Here is a 22,624-nt window from a genome sequence, read left to right as displayed (position 1 = left end):
AATGTTTGAAATAATCGTTGGCACTAATGATTTTTTTAAATATTTTGTACAAATGCGTGTAAATGCATTTTCGTGATTTTTTTGTGATTTATATTTAAAAATAGAGTTTACATGCTAGCGAATTTAAAAGAATTGAAATGATAAATTTGATTCGATAGTGAGATAAAATTCTCACCCGTTCTCACTCGCTGATGAGGACGCTCACGATAGAAGGCTCACTGAAACGTCAGTTCATTTGTTTACGAAATTTTCTAGAAACAAACAAACCTTTGTGGCGAAGTCTCAGCTTTCCGTGGAGTTTGGTGCACAATCGAGCAATTTTCGGCTAAAACAGAGTACCAACGATGGCGTACTACAAGGGTGCCGCCTCGGAAGGTGGCCGTGCCGCCCATCTGATGAAACGGCGCGAGCTAGCCCAGCAGGAGGTTGAGTTTCGCAAGAAGAAAATCGAGGAGGACCTGAAAGTAAGCAACATCGAGAACAAATTCGCCGCCCATTACGATGCGGTGGAGCAGCAGCTCAAAAGCTCCACCATCGGGTTGGTTACCCTGGATGAGATGAAAGCGAAGCAGGAGGACATCGTACGGGAGCGCGAGAAAAAGTTGGCCCAAAAGAAGGAGGAAAAGGACAAGGAAAAGCTGAAGGCACTGGAGGCTAAGCTGGCGGAAAAGGACCGCCAAAAGCGACAGATACAGGCACTGTCGTTCGATCCGGAAGATGATGAGCCGGACGGGGACGATGGGGATGAGGAATCGGAGAAGGAATCGGAACCGGAGGATAAAAAGGAAGAGCTGGTCGTGAAGCGCTCCTGGAAGGATCAGATACCGAGTGGGGTGAAGAAGATTCGTAAAAACCCGGACGTGGATACGTCGTTTCTGCCGGATCGGGAGCGTGAGGAGCGGGACAATCGGCTGCGCGAGGAGCTGCGACAGGAATGGGCCATGAAGCAGGCAACGCTCAAGGATCAGGAAATTACCATCACGTTCAGTTACTGGGATGGGTCGGGCCATCGTAAATCGGTCGTGATGAAGAAGGGTAAGGTTGAAACGGATTGGAGCGATGAAAAGACAAAAACTAAACCGATCCTATTCTTTCGTTTGCAGGTAATTCCATCTATCAGTTCCTGCAAAAGTGTCTCGAAATGCTGCGCAAGGACTTCAGCGAGCTGAAAACGGTGATGGCCGACCAGTTGATGTACGTGAAGGAAGATTTGATCCTGCCGCACCATTACACGTTTTACGACTTTATCGTGACGAAAGCTCGCGGCAAGAGTGGACCGCTGTTCAACTTTGACGTGTTCGACGACATTCGTATGATAAGCGATGCGACGGTCGAGAAGGAAGATTCGCACGCGGGCAAAGTGTTGCTCCGGTCGTGGTACGAGCGAAACAAGCACATCTTTCCGGCTTCCCGCTGGGAACCGTACGATCCTACCAAGGTTTACGATAAGTACACGATCAAGGACAAAAGCAAGAAGTAAAACAAGGACGAAGATTCAAACGTGATGCTACCGACAACTGCAACTACGAAACAACATCCGAATCCAGTCATTTGGAGTATTCCGTGTTTTTATTATCCGCACACGTTCCAAAAAAAACAAAATACAAAATTAAGCGAAAATCTCACTCTCCCGCCACCCTAGATGTTAATGACTCGGCTGAGCTTCTGCACGCGATTCAGTAGAATATCACCCTGCTTGATTGTGGCCTGATACTGCCAATTTTTACTATCCGGCCGGTTCGTCTCTACAATGCCTCCGACGCGATCCACCCGGCAGTGCAGTCGGCCGGCTGAAATGAAGCGCGACAGTTCCGCATCGATATAGTCCACGCTCACGCCGAACGCGTCCGCCATGTACTGCAGCGTCAGCGAACGGTACGATTCCAGCAGCTGCGTGTACGCGAGGATGCGCATCTCACGCACGTAGTAGCGATAGTGCGGATGGAACAGGATGTCATTCCGGAGCACCGATTCGACCGCGGCCAGATGCTTGAAGAAGTCGGCATACTGACAGTTGTACAGCGAGAACAGATATTCCTTCACGTCGGGCGTTTGGTGCAGCACCTCCTGAATTTCGGCCCCCTTGATCACCTTATCGCGCAGCTCGTTGCGCGGCAGACTGATCATGGCCACGTACACGGTGTAGCGCACGAACGTCGAGTACTCCATCAGCTCGTAGCTGGTGAACGTGCTGACCGTGTCGAGGAAGAAGTGTGCCGCTGCCTTAAAATCCCGAATCGCAATACAGTACGCACCCTGGTACACCTTCAACCGGTTCCGACGGTCCCAGTCGCCGCCCTCCTCGATCAGATACTTGGCCTTGTCGATGTTGCGCGTAATCAGATCGTGGTCCAGATAGAACAACCCAATCCGGATGGTGTGGAACACGATATCAAGCCGATGGCCGAGCGAAACCGTCTTCTCGTACGTCTTGCGGAACGCCGAGATGGCCGCCTCCTTATCGCCGATGCGGCACAGATACTCCGATTTGCGAAGGTTTGCCTCGCGCACCTCCATCTCACCGAGATTCTTTTCCGCATCCTCAATGGCGGCATCCAGCTGTTCCAGCTTCTTCCGGTTGGTTTCCTTCATCTCGGCCAGCTGCTTCTGGTCGACCGTCCAGCCCAGATCGGCACACACCTGCTCGTACCACGGTGCCATGTTTTCAGCCTTGATCGCGGCCAGCAGCTTCTCGGACAGTTTTTTGTCGTGGGCAAACTCGGGCAGGCTGAGCAGAAACTTGCACTGCGACAGCTCCAGGTTGGGGTTTTTCTCCAAACCCTGCTCTTCCAGATTTTCGACCGGCATCTTGGCAGCTGTGGGATTTCGTTACACGTACGCGCGTTAACTGGCTGCGAGGTAGGCGACCGGGTTTTGAGTAGGTACTTACGTTACTTTTACGATGAGTTTAATGAATATGCGAAAATAATAAACACAAGGGAGCGTTTCTCAATTTTTGAGACTCATCAAACTAGTGATGGTCATAGGTGAATTGACAGCTAGGCGGCTATGACAGCGAGACGTTGTTTGACACATTGCAGCTTTCCCCAGGACAGCTGTCGCCATGTTGGATGCGATGTTGACAATGGACTTCTTTTGCAGAAAAAATAATGCTTTTCAGTGCATTTGATCATTCGTTTGTGAAAAAGGGTGAAGTAGAATTATCTCCGCATTAAGCTACACCTTAAAAACATAGCTTTTCATGATTTTGTTTGAAGATTTTGATTTTCAACGAGATATGTCTGAACTCATGGGCAGCACTGTTGACCAAGATTAATACAATACGGGACTCAAATTTTTAAGCATTTGAAAAACTCGTTAAAAATTCTTCTGGAGTAATGCAAGGAACACATATTTCAATGACCTTATTGGTTTAAAAATTTATAATTGGCAAATATTTATTGCTACCTCCTTAAAACAATACAAAATAGTGACAGAAAGCATTTCTTTTGATTGCAAAATAAATATAAGTTTAAAAATTGATGGGAAAATATTTATTTTGACTCACAAGCAAAGAACAAGAAAGTTGTTGATGACGGTTGAATGATTTGCAAATATTTTTCAATTATTTTTCTCTGCTTGATCTCATTCTGCTGCACTTTCGGTTCCATTCTAGTGAAAATCAAACAACAATTTAAACGATATAAACCGACAAACGGTTGATATGCAGTTTGCTTTAAACGTGAGTCAGACAATGAGAACTATAAAAAAAAAACGTTTAAAACGCTCAAGCGAAGATGATAAGTTAAATCTACTCCGTTTTAAAGCTTTTCATAGAATCTCTTTTTTCTTTGTATTCAAGGCAGTTTTTGGCGTATTAAGTTTCTTCATTTTCGAAAAACCAGATGCCTGTACTACACAAGCCTTTTGTTAAATCGTGCGTTCATAATTTTACCCATTTGACTACCATCATGATCCTGAATCCTCTTGCTTTTACCGGTTTAGCAAAGCAAGAACATGTTTATTAAATAAACACACAACAAGAACCTTACCCCTCCAGGTGAAATTACGGAAAAGATTTGCTTTATGCGTAAAATTCGCACCCCGGAAATACAAAAAAAGGCCGCATAAATCTAGTCTATCGGTTCAGTTTTATTAAAATACACAAATATGCATAAACACCCATAAAACTTCCGTCAAAAGCCTTGGATCGAGCTGGAAGAGAAATATCTACCATTAGTCGCATAACGGCGATCCGCTGCACAGTATGGCAATATTGGCATGCAAATATTTTTTAATACGCATGCAAAAAACCCCGAAATGCGTCAAACCAAGTCGTGCTGGGGTCGAGAACGTGCGTATGAGAGAGTGTTTCGTCTAAGAGCAACAACATCCTTCAACGCATGAATTACCATTTTGGACCTGTGGCTTTTGAAGGGCATAACATTCCAACCAGTGAGCAATAAATACCGGCATAAAGGAAGGACAGCGAAAGCAAGCGCGACGATGATGATGACTGGGGCTGATTCTTTGTCGCCCGGATGTCATTGGACTCGTTACCTTCTGGTCGGGTGCAATTTCGGTAGTTAGAGGACACCGCGGGTATAATTGGCGGGTCATGGTAAATAATCGCTTGCCCGCAATTTAAACGCGGGACGTCATCGGGTGCTTTATGAACACGATCAGGATTTGGATGAAGATCAATAATTGATGTTTAAAAATAATGTAGCACTTACTGTGCCTCCTTCTGCCGTACTTAAGCACCCAGTACAATTACCAGCACTTCCAGACAGACCACACTCCAGCAAAACAAATTCCCAACTCAAGGAAAAAAAAGTCCTACCAATTCTTGGCCACCCGGCTCGGCCAGATCTTGTTGGAGGAGGTGTACCAAACGATCGAGCCGGCCAGGATCGTGGCCTTAGGGAGACGAAGAAGAAACCCTCCCCCCCCCCCCCCCCAGCATAAAGCAACACAATGAGAGAAGCTAGCAAACGCTTGGAGGAGGCCATAGCCTAGCTGGGCTAAGAAAGAGATAAAAATGGCCTGGAAGGGAAAAAAAGAATAAACCTTACCAGAGGCACACACACACACACGCACACACACGGTATTCTTTCGGGCGATGGGGACGGTGTGGCGATCGGGAAAGTGAGCGAGAGAAAGAGTGTGTGGGCAATAATCGGTTTTGGCATCCCATGCCAGCCCTCCACCAGGTGTATGCTGGATGCTGCGGTCCTGTCGTCACACTTCTTCTGGCGTGAGGCACACAAACGCACACACACACACACACACAGAGCCATAGTCAGCCAAACATCATCGTAGATCGTCTCGCTCTGCCGTCCGCGCTCGCTGGACGAAGAAACCGCGATGAGGTAACCGCGGACCGGGCACATCGACCGACCTGCCTGCCTGCCTGCCTGTCGGTTCGAGTCGTGGGGTGGGAGAGAGCGACTGCACGCCAGCCCAACGCGCTGGGATGTACATTCGGTTGGTTCGGATCGGCCAACGGTGGTAGGCTTCAGTTTCAGTTCGTCGTCCGTGGTGATCAGTTTGCATTCCGTTGCACGTGTCCCGCGCGTTATCGCCAACCCGTCCAGAGTGTTTGTGTGTGTGTGTACTTTAGTATATTAGGCTAGAACTGTTTTGGCATTTCTCCCCCCCCCCCCCCCCCCCCCCCCCATTCTAGTGGACGAGCGTTTAGTGCATTTAGTGATTTAACATTTTTCTATGTTGACAGAACGCGATTATGCATGTGTGTGTGTGATAGTGCCCGTGGAAAGAGCGGTTGTTTCCCGCGATCGTGCTGTTTATTTTTCTGTTGTGCAATTTCCCAACCGACGACGTCACCCTGCCACCGTCTGATTCAACCGCTCCCAAAAGAACTGGCCCCGTTTCGACACGCAAGTGCTCGGGCAGGGAATGGGACACCAGGGAACCAAACTAAATGCTCCCTTTCCGCGACTTGCCCCAGTCAAATCGAACGAAATCGATAAAGAAATGAGCTAACGGTTTTCCCACAGCAGTTTACGCGCCACCGACCTGCCACCGTGCATTTCGGGAAAGGGCATCTGACCCTTCCCCTGACCATACCCTCTCTTCCTTGGGGCGAACAAGCTGGGCGAGATCTTGAAATGCTTCCCCCAAAACGAATCTATTTTTGTTGAGCTGTTCGATCGTGGGGGGTTTTTCTTCTTCTTCTTCTTTTTCTCCGGGACAGTACTTTCCTTCGACCGGTGGTACCCAACGCACGCTATATTCCCTTGGGCATTTACTGGACCGGACTTCGGCCTCGGCCTAGTTTCAGTTTTGTCGGTTAGGTTGTCGGTTTTCGTGTCGGTGCCGCACGCGGTGTGCGCGACCCTTACCGTTTTGCATTGCTTGCACCTGTACAAGCAGCAGCAGCAGAGATTTTACACCTTTTGTCGGGTGATTGTGCGCCGTCTGACGGGGGGTTTGTATCACTCGATCCCTGTGCGCGTGTGTCAACAGCAAACGATTCCAAGAAAAATCCCAGCCCACCGACCCAGACCGGGGTAGATCGATCTGGAAAGATGTTTGGCTTTCAAACCAAACCTGTGTAACACATGCCGCTACTGTTGAGTCGGCCCGACTGTGACCGTGAATTTGGGGTGCATTAATAAAAATCGAGAACTAACGAAACCGTAAATGGACCTCCAAAACCTCTACTCTAGGCCGCGAACGAGCAGCATCTCGTGTGTGAGTGTGTGTTTGTGCTCCCCCTCAAGGAAAATTGGTGAAAGAAAAGCCATAACATTATGCAGACAGAGTTGTACCCCGGAGCACGCTGGAAGAGTCGAGAAGCTTAATATGAAACAATTTGTTTTTTGTAATAGAAAACATATTATAGAAAAATAGATTGAAAAGTGAATCTTCTGGAAGATCACTATCGAGATCAAGTTCGTATGTTGATTGGGGCTGGGGATTTCCATTAAGCATTTTCTGGAAATTAAACATTGAACTCATTTTTTTATTTAAACCCGAAATTCATTACCCCACAAAGGCCCTGCTTTATTTATTTGGATTTGAGTAATTTTCTTTCCCACCATCTCTTCGCCGTCAGCCTCACGGATCGATCGTGAATGCTCATTGTGGTGTTCCACTTTTATGTTCATCTGGTGTCTTTTTCTCTTCTCTCTCTTCTGGTCGTGGTGTGCCTTATCAACGCGTCTTGCCTTTTTCCACATTTATTTTTTTTCGGTGCTACAACACGGTAGCCAGTGTCTTCTTCAGCGCGATCAGCAGCGCACCGGTTCGGGCTCGCCGTGCGATCCAAGCCGCTGATCGGGACGATATTTACTACATAATGCTTTCCTTTTCGCTACGTGAGATGGCGGTTATGTAAGGGAATATTGTCTAATTTCTTGAATGAAGCAACCCCCCAATTCGACACACAGACACATACAATCGTGGACAGAAAGAAGCGTTGAGGCTGACCGCGCGAAACTACGCAGACGGGGCAGAAACAAATGTGAAGACAGTTTAGGAAACGATCATCAGCTAGACGAAGACGCACCCAAAATTCGGCATCGTTGTCACCTGTCACGGTCTGTTACTGTATTCTTGCGTGCGTGTGTTTACTATTTTTTGCCCGTTTTCCCAAAAAAAAGGCCCGCAGTATCAGCACTTCATCAACCCTATAAAACCGTGGCCAAAGTGACGGTTTAAGATTAGGACGGTGTGCGTACAGGACACTGTGACACAGTGCAGTTGGTGTGTGCATGTGCGTGTGCAGTGTGTGCCGCGAACCTCCTCATTGAAAGTGAAGGTGAACGGCGTTGCGCGAGTGCCGTGCCGAGTAGTGCGACCATCGCTGATGGTAGAGTGAAGAAAAACAGTGCTAAAAAGCTTACCACTTGCGCGCGCGCGTGCCGGGCGTGTTGTAGCGACGGGTGGCTAGGGTCCTCCCCAACCCACCACCACCACCAAGACGACCTCTTCGTAAAGCGCACCTCCCCCCGAAGGGTGAGAGAGAGAGAGAGTGAGACGAAATCATCAAAAAGGTAAGCGTAAAGCCTGTGCCTGCGTTAATAAAAACACATTAGGAAAATGGGGAGAAAAACACACACCAAGCAAACAACGGTGCCACCTACTCGGAGGGGGGACACGCACCAGCTCGGGTCACACCGTACGTGAGGTGGGAACGGTTAAACTTGAACTAGTTTCTTTCCGTTTTGGACTGTCCGGTCCAGTTGAGGGTTGGCCCGATTTTGCTGCGTCCCGTGCGGTGTACCGTTCGTTGTCCTTTGGCCGTGTTTTGGCCGGTGCCGCGAGGAATGTGACACAGTGCATTTCGTGTATTTCGAATGATTTTTGTTAAAAAAAAAAACGGATCAAAAGACTTTCATGCCGGGTTCATCGCTGATGTGATCCAAAAGACTTCAATCCATTCAAATGATGGGTTCGTCGCCTACACTAACGTTGAAGTCTTTTCCATCGTCGTTAGGATGTTAGGAACTCTTGCCGCTTATGTTTGGGACATTCGCTTAATGAAAATGCGGTGAAAAAAACAACATTAATGGAAACAATAAATATGCGCGTTGTTTTGTGTCACAAGATAGTGTGGGGCTGCTGCCCGCTGGTAAAAACGAAATCTTGAAAGAGAAACCGGGCTGCTTCGATGATCGGTCTGACAAAAGAGGAGAGCGAGAGTGAGGGGAGAGAGAGAGAGAGAGCGGGAAAAAAAGCCATCAATCCCCCGGCAACGGAGGTTTGGTACGATTTCTTTCGACTTTCTTATTCTTAGCAAACCCTGATGGCCTTGCCAACACTGCCTATGATGCAACATGCCAACGCGCGACAGCTGAAATGTTATGACAACGTGTGCAGTGCGCGCGCTCATGCACACACACACACACGTACAGTCATGCTCTTTCCCGCCAAGTCAAGGCAGAGATCGAAAGTGTACCTCGCTTCTCCCTCCCTCTCGGTAAGCCCCCCCCCAAAACACGGTGGGAGGCAATGGCAAAAGCGCAGGCAGAGGACATCGGCTTTTCGGTGTGTGTGTTTCTTACCGTGGTATTGCTGCCAGCGAGTGCGCGAATGTCATGTGTAGTAGCTGCTTTGGTGCGTACTTAAAACCGTGCGCGCACACCGGTGTGATCGCGCATTAATGATCGCGAAATGATGAGCATTAAACCGCACCAGCAACAAAAACAAAGAAGCAAAGAAGCATGGTAAGGGGTTAGGTTTTATGTTTGCCTTAAAGGTAATTGCTTATCGTCGGTTGTGTGGTACGTTGACGGAAATGGATGTTATCGGCGCACGCGCGCGCACGCCGACATGCCTAATTTATCCGCAACCGTCTGCGGTGATTCATTGCAGACGCTGGCAAGAGGGAGGAAGCATGGGTAATTAGCGGAGTGCGAGGGGATTTGGTTTTTAGTTGATCGCGGTGAAAAGTCAACATCCCAAAATTGCGATGTAGTTTGTTGTCTGGCATCTCCTCTCCACCGGATGCAGCTCGGTCTCCTATCAATCCGTTCGATCTATCGCCAAATTACTCTCCGCCTAGAGAGGGTTTCTATTTTGCTTCGGTAATTTCATACCTTACCGCCGCATAGCTTATTGGTTGTAATTAGGGTGCCCGCTGGTTTTGTGTTGTTGTTGCTTTAAGCCACCGATTTAATGGTGGCTTTTTGCTGCTGCCCGAACTAATCGACAGGTCAGACAACTTTGTGCACCATCGCGAGTGGCAGGAAAAATGATACATCACCAACATTTCCAATTACGTGCAGGGAGACCTCGACTTTTGGGATTCAATTACCGAAAGGGCGATGCAGAGCCGGCTTTACCGCACCGCCAAAGCCCAATTCCCCGAGAGCGCTGTAGATCTATTTTCCAAACGCCATGCGGGATGATATTGGACCGGTTTCTTACTTTTGTTTCTTTTTCTTTCTCCACAAACTCCTATTTTTGGATTTCGGGTTTTCTCCACTGGTCGGGTTTTTTTTTCGAATGGGGGATGGAGATGGGACAAAAAATGTAACCATACCCACATAACACCGGTGTGATCTTGAAGTGTAATACCCCCACCCCATCGTCCCGGAATGCGACCCAGATGTCACAATAAAGTGTGTCACGGTGGTAAGTGCACGGGACGGGGGTGTGGTCTGGCCGCCGCCCGGAGCATACCCCGATCGAATCACCCCGCCCGGACGGATGCGAATGAGTTGTTTAAATATTTACCGATCTATCGCGACCGCCATCACGGCAGACGCGCTGCTAGGAAGCGAAACATTTGGAATATGATCTAACCGCCTCGCACTAATGCAACACGATCGAATGGCAGTGATGTAAAGTGATCGCTGTTTGCTGTTTTGCGTGTGCGTGTATCTCACATTTTTAATCGCACGCACGCTCCTGGCAGGGCGGGGATTAGAACGGAATTTCAAATGCGAAATAGGGGGAAGCCGGTGAGGAAATTCTGAGTTCAAGCGTTAAGCATTTGTTTAATTGTGTTTTGTAGCCTTTGGTGAGGGTTACTATTAGGGTTCTTGGTGCGCCTGCTCGATCTGATCCACTAAATACAGGCGGAAACGTGCGTCAAGCTTACGTAAGAAGGTGCGCAAAGGTATGCAATCATGATCAGCTTTTGTTTATCCTATGCAACTCCAACTGCATATTTGATCGATTCATGCAAAGATAGGCAAGCACGTTTTGTTAGAAAATTTGTTATAATTTTCTTTACATTTAAAGCTGATCAGATATATGCAAATTCAAGCCTCTAGTATTAACATATCTTTAGAAGGCAAGATGGGAAACCGAATCCTGTTCAAAGGATAAACTATCTAACTCAAGGAAGTTCAATCAAGGCAAGGACGCTAGATGTGGTAGACCTGAACCTATCGAAATTGTAGAACCTAGGAAGAAACATATTAATATTTATCTAATACAGGGAGCGTAGGAAAATGTTTCAAATGGATAGTGGCGTGCAGCATGTCCATTGTGGAACTGTGCAATCATATAATAGACTCTTGCAAGCAGTAAGGATAGATTTGGAATCCCAATTCCAATCAGTTGTGGAATTTGCTGCCGAAAATTCTACAACGGACTTGCATTTCCCCTAAATGATTTAAAAGTTTCATTATAAGGAACGAAACGCTGTATAAGCAAGATTAAGCATCTTTCCTAGGAAAACGATTTATAAATTTAAAGAACGGTCGGAAAGAGCGAAAACAAATAAATATTGAAATTAGAGAGGCTTTGAACCGTATCTGAAAACTCTTGCATACTCCAAAGCAACGTACTCAACTGATTTCCCTTCTTCGTTGCATACACTCAGAATGTGTGTGTGTGTGTGTGAGTGCGTTTTTTCTTCAACTCCTCTCCATATCGAGAACACCAGCATTCAACCAGCAATCGCATAAAACTGCATCATTAAAGAAAAACAACCCCCAATCGGACACCATAAGCGAATTTCCGAACCGATCCACACCGATCCGGCCAATCGGATGTTGTTGGAGCATTGGGCAACACGTGCCCACGATGCAGCTATGCACTGCACTGTGTATTTAAGGACTTGCTCACACGCACACACGCACACGCGCGATCGTGGTGTCCAAACCGAAAACCAGTGGACCCCCAGGTAAGGGTTGCGCTAGGGCCTTTGTTTTTGAAGGTGAACCGGTGCAAAAAGTAAATGAACTTGCAAATGGAAGCAAACCACCATGTTGGAGCGGCTGGTTTTCGCAACACGCCGACACGCGGCCCAAGCCGGTTCTACGGAGAACGCACGCCGCGCTGCGTTCTGAGCTGCAATGCTAGCTGACCACGGTGGCATTGGTGCCGATGGTGTACGATACTACGATTTGGAAATGGACAGGATTTTGCAAAAAGAGCGCGCCTGCCACCGAGAGCCACGGACTGCCACTGACAATCACCCCGCGTGTCTTGCTGGTGGATGTCCATGTCCAAAGGATTAGTCGTGAGAGAGGGAGGGATAGTTGCGGTGATGGAATGATCGTTTAACTCCTTCCTCAGGATGGGGTGTATGGCTGCCGGTGGTGACTACGCCACACGTACGCGTCTCTAATCACCTTGGTGCCCCCCCGCCATACACTGCTCGGTACCGTCGCCCGGGTAACGAGCGAGATGGTGCAACCGCACCGATCGTGTAGTGAACGGTGAACCAATTAGGGGCGCGCAGAGGAGAGCAATGGGAGGCAACAGTACGCCGAACGCCTGCCGGGTCCATCAGTCGGATGGTGCACCAATTATGACCGCTTTTCTATTGCATAAATTCACCGCTCATTACGTGTTAGCGTTTGCGGTCCGTCACTAGAGAGGAGGCCGCAGTCACAACCGAATCGCGGCCTGTTGGTGAGGTGTGGTGAGAAGATTCCCAAATTTGCATATCCGTTCGCAAAACAAGGAACCGCCAGGCAGGAGAAGGTGTACAGTGTACAGTACATAGGTACGCGAAGGAGTGGTACCCTTGAGCTGTGTTGGAACAGGTTCCCCTACGCTTCATCCATCCGCTTTCGGGAAGCTCTCGGTTACGGCTCGCGGGTCAGGATCGTAATGATCGATCGATCGAGCTGTCAGATTTGTCCTTCTAAAGCCTGTGCGTGTGTACGTACCTCCACCGATAGGTAACAACCGGCGTACTTAGTACTGCGAGCCACACGACGGTGTGACCTTGAACGGTGTGATTATGTTCAAGTTTGCTTCATTAATCGTAGCAGCGACAAAACGGCAAGGGCAGTGGATGTTGCCGGTGCGCACGTAAAGTGCGTAGTAGTCGCGTACACCGATCTGGACATGATCCTCCACATTCCGGCATTTCGCTTGCTGTGCGATCCTCAACGTAGAGCGAGAGGGATGATGAGAGTGTGTGAGTGAGTGAGCGAGCCGGCCATTGAACACTTACATCATCCTTCGATCGTACAGATGCGCTACTTTGACATGGCAGCACACACAGGCCAAACAATCCGGATTGATTGGTGGCTGGCTGGCGAGACGGACGCCACAATCGGTCGATGTGCGCGATCACTTACATAAGCTGCTGTACGGGACTGGTTTGGTGCGGGACGATTTGAGAACGATTGTTTGCTGCCAAAGCACTCCAATACTAGCGCGAATCTGTAGCTCGTCGTTGTTTACCAAAGGAACGGAGGCTGTGCCTTTCTTTGACGAACGGTACGGTGCGCTACGGTGACTTCAGCGACACTCGATCATCGCTCAGTGCGAACTCTTTGTCACTCCTGGTCGCCTGTGTACCGTGCGGAGACTTGCTACACGAGTCGCAATAAGCTCAACAGATACTTCTATGTGCTTGACCACCGGCCAGGAATGTATGTTTTTCTGCGTGTCTGGCCCGTCCCATACGCCCGAAGACGATCGTCAACAACGAGACGGCAACATCTGAAACTGGATCACCGGCAGCGTCTCGGGCACCGCCGGCAACCTACATTTTGCTTTGCACCGGCTCTTCGCGAAGGTGAACGAAAGTGAACGTGAAATCTTCTCCTTTCCTGGTGCCGGCGCGCACCGCTCCATTCCCATCTTCAGACCGATGTGTTATGTGAAAGCTTTCCACATCTCTCGCTTCCAACATCAGCTCGGTCGTTACACGATCGGCGATTTGTCCTACTCCCGCACCAGTCCAAGATGTGTGTGGCTTCACGTTGAAAGTGAAGCGGCAACGTCTTTCGCTTTCCGTGCGTTCGGGTTTCGATTTTGCTTTTGGTATGGATTTTCGCGAACCCACGGAACGAGGCCAAATCGCTGCAGAAACCGCACGCTCGTCTGCACGTCCGATCCCGTACCGCCTTTTCCTTGGGCGAATTCGTTGACCTAGTGGCAGCACCCTGGTTAATGACCCTTGCAGAAAACAGCCCGCTTGTGACGATTTTGCTTTGACGGTGCCGCCCCGAAGGCTGCCCTGTTCGCTTGGTGAGCGGGTGATGCTGATCGGCATAAGATTCTCACCAGAATGGGCATACCAGCCGCGAAACCGGATTGACGGGTTATGGTCGGCATTCGGTGGAGGATAACAAAGCAAAAAGCAAAAAGTTAAAAAGAAATATTGACTTGGCCATTTTCATAATGACATATAAGATGAGTAATATAATAAGTAAATAGGAAATAATTATCGTGTTTGTGTAGAGAGCCTTATATGTAAGTTGTTAACGTATTTTTTTCCTTCTCATCTTCCGGCCAATGCCAACCGTCTTGAGATTTCGTTACAGACATTCAAGGATCCATAGAAGCATTTTTTTATGAATCCCATTCGATACCCATTTCACAACACGACACAACGATTGGATCTTATTTTTATATCAGAAATCAGAAATAGATCTCTCACGCTCTAAACATTATTATAATCAACCGAGGATCGATCGCTGTCTGGGAAGAACTGGCAAAAAGCTACACAGCAGCCAAGACCGGTTGGGTAGGCCATTATTCGAATCTGAATGGCTAGACATATTTCATTCTACCGCGTAGGGAGAGCATCTTGTTCGCCAAACCCTTGAATGAAAGTTCGACTAATGAGTGGAAGAGTCGCGATCAGCCTGTTGTTTGTATCACACCTCATCGCTAATCAGGAAGGCCCACACAAAATCCACGTGCGGGCGTGATCCGTTCCTAGACCTGTGCGAGTTTAGAAGGCAGCCGATTTTATGGCTGCCATGTTTACTACCATCAACGGCCAATATTGACAGCGCCGGGTGGACCGATGTTTGTTACTGGGCAATCTCAGATACTAAGTAGGCACCTGTAACATCTTCAATATCCATGTTTTTGTTAGGCAAAGCGAGCAATAGTACTTCTATTTGATTCTAAATTTAAATTGATCCAGAACTGATAGTTCCCGGCACACCTCCGCTTGGATCAGTGTCCTTGAGCAACAGTTTCTTGAACCGGCTTATAATATTTTCTTACTCCCTTTTGTAACTTCTTGCAGGCCGAGGGAACGAACGACCACCACCAAACGACGGCTCCAAGATGACTGCGGTGGAAGTGATATCCGGCTACAAATACTTTGGCAAAGCGAACGATCCGAACAAAAAGATCGTTCTGAATCATCTCAACATGAGCGTCACCCGTGGTTCGATGTAAGTAGCTTCCCTGGTGCCAGGTGTTCCGGACCAGGAGTTCAGTTCTGCCGTCTGTGCTTTTGCGCACAGTTCACACAGATCCACCATCCACGGTCCGGGGGCAGGTTTTCTATTCGGGTTGGGATAGTGGTGATTGGGGGAAGAATTTTTAATGAACACCAATCGAAAGCCCTCGATCGAGCTGCCAGGTGGATGAGTGGCTCCACAAAAGGGAAATCAGGATGGACGCAACAATACCTGCCCGAAATTATCAAGGTGATCGTCGCCGGTCGGAAAGATGGATGCGCGCTGTGTGCCGATGCGGTGGAAAGCTTGCTCCTGCTCGAAGGCTAAAGTTGAAGTTCAAGTGTGGTTTCGAAGGATTCCAACGAACGGGTGGGGGGCAGGCGGGCGTCCTCCAGGTCGCTAGTATTACAAAATGTGCGCCTCAAACGTCGTCGTCGTTGCTGTCGTCGCCCGAGCCGGTGTTTGTGGCCTGCAGTTGTGGCATTGGAGCAGTTTCATGGTCAACGACAAATTCTCCCTCGGCGACACAATCTACGGGCGGTTCTTTTTTTTCCGCCTCGCTTTTTAACACACACAGGCAACTATCGATCGATTTGGAATCACTATCAGAAGCGAAAGCCGTTTTCACTTGCCCTTCGGATGGGGCGGGTGTTTCCTTCCGAGCCGGCCGATCGCCCGAGGATTCTTCACAAGGCACGGATATTATACAGGCACGCACGCACGTTCACGTTCTGTTTGATTGCGGCCGCAACCGGTCAGCCATGGCGGCGATAGGGACTTGGATGGGGCTGCGAGCTCAAGTTCATACGTAAATGTGCGGCGAGCATCACGCAACAATGGACGCGATGCTCTTGTTTGTTTGCAGGAGCGCTTGGTAGGAAAAATTGAGTAACACACACGGGGCAACTCCTTATACAGAAGGGTCATGCAAATGATGTGTCCTTCCAGGGCTGACCCGTGATGAATGGGTCCCTATCCGTTTTCTTTCCTGTAGCTTGCGAGAAAGAAAGATAAATGGACAGCGACAAAAGTAACACCCATTATCCCAGTGTGAACCGTGCATGTCAAGGCCACACGTTCCATGTACGCGACGCCATTCGGATGGCAGCATGCCGCAGTCGGGAAGAAAAGAAGACGGCAAAGGTTACATCGGCGTCGCAAGCACTCACTGATGATGAATGGGGCTCTGGAGAACCAACCAGAAAGAAATTATGTGCTGTCGGATGTGTGCAACGTGTGCAAGATGGAACTGGGAGGCGATGTCCAATCCACGAACGTCATCTACCAGCATCATTCGATATATTTGGAATTTCATTGACGAACAAAAGAAAAAGAAAAAATCACTGCTGAGTTGTGTTGGGATTTATTTTTTCTTTGGTTCGATCGCACTTTCGTCGTGGGGCTTTTGTGTTCAGTTGCCAAAAAGGCCCAGTTACATAAACCGCCCGGTGGGTTTTTTTTTGTGTCTTGGATTTATGAACCCAATCGTGGCAGTGTGTCATAGAAAACCGGTTCCCGGAATGGCGGGAAGACAGCATGGGATAAAGAGGATGGGACCCTAATGATAACCACTTTGGTAAATATTAAAAGTCGATTTAGAGGAACTGCCTGCCGGACGCGGGGGGCGCCTATCCATTGATAGAACTAATATCGATTGTCGTAAACGAGTTCTTATCTCGTCCACAATTAACAGCACGCACCATCGGAAAGACCAACTTACCTCGACTATCGGTCCCTCCTATACTCTACACCGGCACCAATTGTGTCACCCGCGTCACCGTAACCGCCAAAGACAGAGCGTTTCTTTTTTATTGCTCTCTGTGTGGTTGTGTGTTGTAAATGCATTGTTTTACATTGCGCAACAGCGAGGAATTAATATCTCCATTCTTACCGCAACATGACCACAGCAGCGGTGACAACGGTGTTCCCCACCGGTCCGTCCGTCCAATGTCTCCTCGCCGGCGCGTTAATTAATAGGTGCCATTAACCAGCACCGAACCAACCCCATCCGTCGAGTCCGCGCTGACCCATTTCAAATCGCTTTTCGAGTGCCCAAACGAGACCGTGAGATAATGTAATGCAGCCGAAAAAATAGAACCTCCTGGAAAGAAAAGCGAAACGCCAAACCGGTGGCCAAACAGCCATCTACACAGCCGTCCACGGTACACTAGTAGCGCCGTGTCACACTACTCCGATAGCTCATTAGTGCATTAGTAGCGGGTCGTTCGAGCGGGCTCAAAATGCCCCGGAGGGGAGATACGCGTGGGAGATGATGGGAGGGAAGGAAATGAGTCACGAGAGGTCGGTGTAGGGGTTGATTAGGTTTTTCTTCGCTTACTTTTCGGCTCCTATGACCCCCTTCTAATCGATCGGTTTTTAAGTCGTTCGTCGGCCGTCGATTGCTTAACCCTCGGACGGTTTGGGCACGTGCGGGGGCCGCCTTGATACAGATTGCCGTTGGTACAGATTGAGCAGATTTACAGCTCATTTTACACCTCCAAATATTTGGTAATGCGCGTCCGACAATAAACTGAGGTGTACTTGCCCGCGCCCCCGGGAGATGTACTAATAGATGACTGATCGCCGGTGTCGTCTACAACAGCACTTAACTTCTCTTGGAGCACTTGTCTTTAAGCCAAGGTCCAGTCAGTCGTCCGATGTTGATATTCGAACTATTAAAGTCAAAGCTTTTGCCGCGCTCAACGATAAGTCGTTAATTCTGGGCATCGGTCGATCATTACAATTCTCAAGGCGAAACGGATTTTCCAGCCGTTCGACGAGTCAAATCAGGTGTACAATAGAGAGTTAATGATACTGATGATAAAGCTCATTAAGGCGATGGCTTCTCCAGAATTTGTGTTGAACAGGTGTTGGTCTCTTATGAGCCATTATAGAGTTTTTTTGTGTCATTAATGACTAGAATAATATCCAGAATTTCCTTTTCGCTTTCTTCCACAGCTACGGACTACTCGGTGCCTCCGGTTGCGGCAAAACCACACTACTGTCCTGCATCGTGGGGCGAAAGTTTCTCAACGATGGCGAAATTAACGTACTCGGCGGAACGCCCGGCACAGCAGGTTCGGGCGTCCCCGGACCACGGATCGGCTACATGCCACAGGACATCGCACTGGTCGAAGAGTTCACCATTAAAGAAACGATCTACTATTTCGGTAGAATATACGGCATGTCGAAGGAGAAGATTCGGGAACGGTACAAACTGTTGAAGCATTTACTCGAGCTGCCCGGTGATGATCGGTAAGGGTAGTTTGCTGTAGTCGGATACCCGTATGCAGACACGCGTGCTAATTGCCGTGCTTCGATTTCCCATCCACAGGTACGTCGGCAACTGTAGCGGCGGTCAACAGCGGCGCGTTTCGTTCGCGGCCGCCATGGTCCACGAACCGGAGCTGCTCATACTGGACGAACCGACCGTGGGGTTGGATCCGTTGTTGCGCGAAAAGATCTGGCAGTACCTAGTGGAAACGACCAGTACAAGCAAAATGGCTGTGATTATAACGACACACTACATCGAGGAGGCAAAGCAGGCAGGTTTTGTAAGTAGCAGCACAGCAGCTTCCTCCCCGGGCGATCACGAACGTCGGGCGAACAGGGCGTGTTTAACGCTTTCCCCATTCCCATCCACAGATTGGCCTGATGCGCAATGGCATACTGCTGGCGGAGGACACACCGGCCAACATCCTGGAGCGGTTCTCCTGCACGTCGCTCGAGGAAGCGTTTCTCAACCTCTGCCAGAAGCACGGTCCCTCCGAGGAGGCCGACCGCACGACACACCAGACGCAAACGCTGCGAGCGATTGCGGGCACGCAAGACCTCAAGAAGGTGATACCGGCGCTGACCACCAACGAACAGAAGGCAAAGGACGGCGGTGGTTTGTTTGCGGAAAAGCGGAAACCACTGACCAGCACGATCAAGGAGCTGGTCAGCTTCACGAGCAGGCGGCGCATGAACGCGCTGCTGTCGAAGAACTTCCTGCAGATGATCCGACAACCGGCGTGAGTAGATGGGAGTGTGGTCCCGCTGTGGCACGGGAACGTTCGTATCGTTCGGTTCCACAGCCTGGCTAAAACATTGTTTTTTTTTGTCCCCGGAAAACCAAGCGTGTTTGTGTGAGTGCAAGGGTGTGCGTGTGTGATCTTGTTTGAGAGGGGTGAGTGAGACGTGTGACCATGGGTCTGGGCCCAGAATGACGTATATTGAACTACATTTCATCGCCATCTCCATTATCCATCTCTCATAGAACGTTTCATCGATCAAGCAACGGACACACCAGGACCATAAGACACATGACTGCGTACATTCGCACGGGAACTGTGCGACCTTTGTGTGTTGTTGTGGGTTGTGTTGTACTGGAGATTTTGGACGCTAGGGGTCAAAATCTTGCTCTCCTTGTAATATAACTCAGTAACATACGTAGACTTACTAACCTCACCAAACTTCTTATGACAACCTTTATGTGTAAATATGGCGCTATTTATTTACTGACCTACTTATTGACCTGATTGACCTTATTTGTAGTTCTTTGTCTACGCGTTCGATTATTTATTTTGACCGATCAAGTTATGCTCTCGGATACCTTCAAGAAGATAATTTATTATTAAGGTGTACATAGTGCAATCACTTATCTTTTAACAAAAGTAATGTAACATAATATTTTTTAGTTCGCGGACTACATACAATTGCTCCTGAAAGTATGCAATCCTTGTGTTTTGTTGGAGCTTTCCAAGAAAATCTTTGTTGCCAAGCCCTTGTCGCATGACTACCTCGTGGTTACAGCAAGCCCGATTGCATACTATCAGGCGTTTGTCCACAGAAACAAAGAACAAGGGTGTATCCTATCGTAATAAAACTTCAACATCATTACCAGCCTTCCCAACCCAAGCCCTCTCTTCTAGATGACGCCGTTCAGTGTACAAGAACGTAGAACGCGACCGACTGCACGTTTCGTTCATTGTTTCTCGCACCACGTTCTCTCATCGACCCACCCCAAAAAATCCCTCCCCCCCCACAAAAACAATCTCCCAACGAACGATGATCGTGCGTGCTGTAGTAGCTGTCCCTGTTTGGTAGTGCTTCACTTGTAACCGAGCTTTTTGTTTTCGTTTTTTCGGTTCGCCTTACACCATCGCCATGAAACAGTGGGATGGTCTTCCTGTTCCTGTATCCGATATTTCAGCTGGTAAGCTTCTACGTCGCGGTCGGTGGCAATCCGAAGGACCTGCGGCTAGGGATCGTGAACGAGGAGCTGACCAACATTCGACAGTGCTTCAACGAGTCGCTCATAACCACCTACTACCGCGAGGACTACGACTGTGATCTGTACAAGGTGTCGTGTAGATTTATGGAGAAGCTCAACCGGAGTGTAGCGATACAGGTACGGGAAAGCTGGTCTTAGTGGTGCCGCGACTAACGACTTACTACAACTGATCGTGCATCATTGCAGGAATACTACGACACGTACGAGGATGCGTATCGTGATGCGCGGAAGGGTAAGATTCTTGGGTTCATTCACTTCTCGGAAAACTTCACCGAATCGCTGCAGGACGTGCGGGACAATGTGCGGGACGCGGACGACGGTTCGTTCCACACGTCCGAGATAAAGGTGTACCTGGACAAGTCCGACCAGCAGATTACGTTCTTCATCGAGAAGAAGCTGCTCCAGACGTACCGCGAGTTTGCCGAAAGTCTGATGGAGGACTGCCGGCTGCCGAAGCAGCTCGCCAACATACCGATCACCTTCGAGACGCCCGTGTACGGCACGTTCGACGAGGAGTTCACCGACTTCATGGCACCGGGTGTCGTGATGACGTAAGTTTTGTGTAGAGCATCGGTTGCTAATGAGCCACTATTGACGATCGCTTCTTGCAGCATGATCTTCTTTCTGGCCACGCTGATTACTGCCACCATCTTCATCACCGATCGGTTGGAGGGAGTATGGGATCGAACGATCGTTGCCGGTATGTGCTGGGCTGCTCATAGGTGCTTGTGAGGCTGAAAGCTCTAATGTGCTCTCGTTTTTGTTTTTGGTACACAGGCATCACGGCACTGGAACTGCTGCTGGCGCACATTCTCACCCAGACGTCCATTATGCTGCTACAGTGTCTAGAAATTATTCTGCTTGCCACCTTCCTTTTCGATGCACAGAACCAGGGAAGCAACATCACCGTGGTCGGTCTGTTGATGTTGCTGGGCTTCGCGGGAATGCTGTACGGTAGGTGTTGTGGTAGGGTTTGACAGTGGAACTGGTTACTCGAATCCTTTGATCGCCTATTCCAGGTCTGCTAATATCGATCTTTTGTGATGCACATTCAACGGCCAACTTTATGGCGACCGGTAGCTTCTATCCCATGATCATCCTGTGCGGTAAGATGATGCTCACGGTCTTCATCACACACCAGTTACTGAGCTTTTCAACTGTATCCCACATTTTCGCAGGTATACTTTGGCCCCTGGAGGGTATGCCCCAGTACCTGCAGTACGTTGCATACTGCTTCCCATTCACCATACCGTCGATCGCGGTGCGGAACGTCCTTACCAAGGGCTGGAGCATTACCAACTCGCAGGTCTACATGGGATACGGTGCGGTCGGCGTGTGGATCATCAGCTTACTATTACTGTGCCTGCTCGGGTTGAAGATAAAGAAATAGTTTGGCAGGAGCGAGCGGGGTACGATTAAGCAAACGGGGAATGGGAATCAAGTTTTGGGTAGCAGCTATCGATAGTATTTAAACACGAAACCAACAGGGCTACACGCTGGGATGTAAGTTTTACGCTCTCCTTCAATCCTACTTTTCCCTGCCGCAAGGTTAATATTAGGATGGTAGTTTGTAAGAACGTGCAAAAACACCGGGAGTTGTTGGTGTACTGGGAGCGCTTTACGGCTTTCCCGTGTTCCCCCCCCTCCCCTCCCTCCCCCCTTTTGCTCAATGACAAACCCGCTATTTAATCAGTCCGTAGGTGGATGCTTCTCCTTTTTCCCTTCTTGTACATAGAGCTTGTTAATCTAAACGGCAGAAACGTTTGTTGCAGCCGCCGCAGATCGGCGAAATCTGCTACCGTGTTTGATTTATAGTGAGTGTGTGTGTGTGTGTATGTGTGTATTAGCTTAAGATGTACGTAAAGACGAGAAGTTTGTAGCAATAGCGTGTGTGGAGCAAAGCAACGTATAGCGAGATTGTGGAACCAAAACGAGATAGGACGCTTCTTATAAGGTAATGCCGTGAACACGATGAATAGCAGTGCGGTAGCGATGTAAGGTATCTGGTCTGGAAGTCTGTCTGTGTCCCTAGGGTTAGGAATGTTTGTAATATGTTTTTTGCTTATTTTGTGTTATGTATAATGAGAAATAAACAGAAATGCATTCAATGTTAAGGAGTTCGATGGTGCGGCAACATCCTGGGTGATTGATCAAGATTTGACAGACGCATTAATAGCGTCACTTCATCTCGATTTGGGCCTATCACACCTGTTCTGCCCATGTAGATAACTAAAGAAGACTTCACGAGCTGGGTCGTTCGGTATCATTCTCATAACATGACCGAGACTGATATCTCATAGACCTGGTCATTGAAGTGGGGCCT

At 48.7% G+C, this 22,624-nt stretch overlaps 3 protein-coding genes across 7 annotated transcripts; 2 read left to right on the top strand and 1 right to left on the bottom strand.

Moving 5' to 3' along the window:
- The first annotated feature begins 233 nt into the window (after nt 1–233).
- On the top strand, nt 234–1,625 carry LOC118505571 (protein FAM50 homolog). The gene is made up of 2 exons (XM_036041527.1): nt 234–1,035; nt 1,104–1,625. The coding sequence occupies exons 1-2, from the start codon at nt 345–347 to the stop codon at nt 1,478–1,480; spliced, it is 1,068 nt and encodes a 355-aa protein (XP_035897420.1). The 5' UTR covers nt 234–344; the 3' UTR covers nt 1,481–1,625.
- Nucleotides 1,503–3,044, bottom strand: LOC118505570 (26S proteasome non-ATPase regulatory subunit 6). The gene is made up of 2 exons (XM_036041526.1): nt 2,891–3,044; nt 1,503–2,816 (listed from the first exon to the last, which is right to left on the bottom strand). Exon 2 carries the CDS (start codon nt 2,806–2,808, stop codon nt 1,639–1,641), a length of 1,170 nt encoding a protein of 389 aa, XP_035897419.1. The 5' UTR covers nt 2,809–2,816; nt 2,891–3,044; the 3' UTR covers nt 1,503–1,638.
- Nucleotides 3,045–5,432: 2,388 nt separating this feature from the next.
- LOC118505561 (ABC transporter G family member 20) lies at nt 5,433–22,415 on the top strand. Of its 5 annotated transcripts, none has more exons than XM_036041515.1 (12): nt 5,433–5,546; nt 7,569–7,961; nt 14,867–15,017; nt 17,985–18,281; nt 18,361–18,580; nt 18,672–19,039; nt 20,184–20,418; nt 20,488–20,852; nt 20,913–21,001; nt 21,079–21,255; nt 21,321–21,407; nt 21,480–21,691. In XM_036041515.1, exons 3-12 carry the CDS (start codon nt 14,908–14,910, stop codon nt 21,689–21,691), a joined length of 2,160 nt encoding a protein of 719 aa, XP_035897408.1. In that variant the 5' UTR covers nt 5,433–5,546; nt 7,569–7,961; nt 14,867–14,907. The 5 variants fall into 5 exon arrangements, with proteins under 5 accessions (XP_035897408.1, XP_035897407.1, XP_035897409.1 ...); XM_036041514.1 differs by having other exon boundaries at nt 5,463–5,550; XM_036041516.1 differs by lacking the exons at nt 5,433–5,546; nt 7,569–7,961 and adding an exon at nt 12,115–12,289.
- The last annotated feature ends 209 nt before the right edge of the window (nt 22,416–22,624 follow it).

Source organism: Anopheles stephensi, chromosome 2, assembly GCF_013141755.1.
Source record: "Anopheles stephensi strain Indian chromosome 2, UCI_ANSTEP_V1.0, whole genome shotgun sequence".
In the NCBI taxonomy this organism is placed as follows: domain Eukaryota; kingdom Metazoa; phylum Arthropoda; class Insecta; order Diptera; family Culicidae; genus Anopheles; species Anopheles stephensi.
This window is presented reverse-complemented; position numbering and strand designations above follow the sequence as displayed.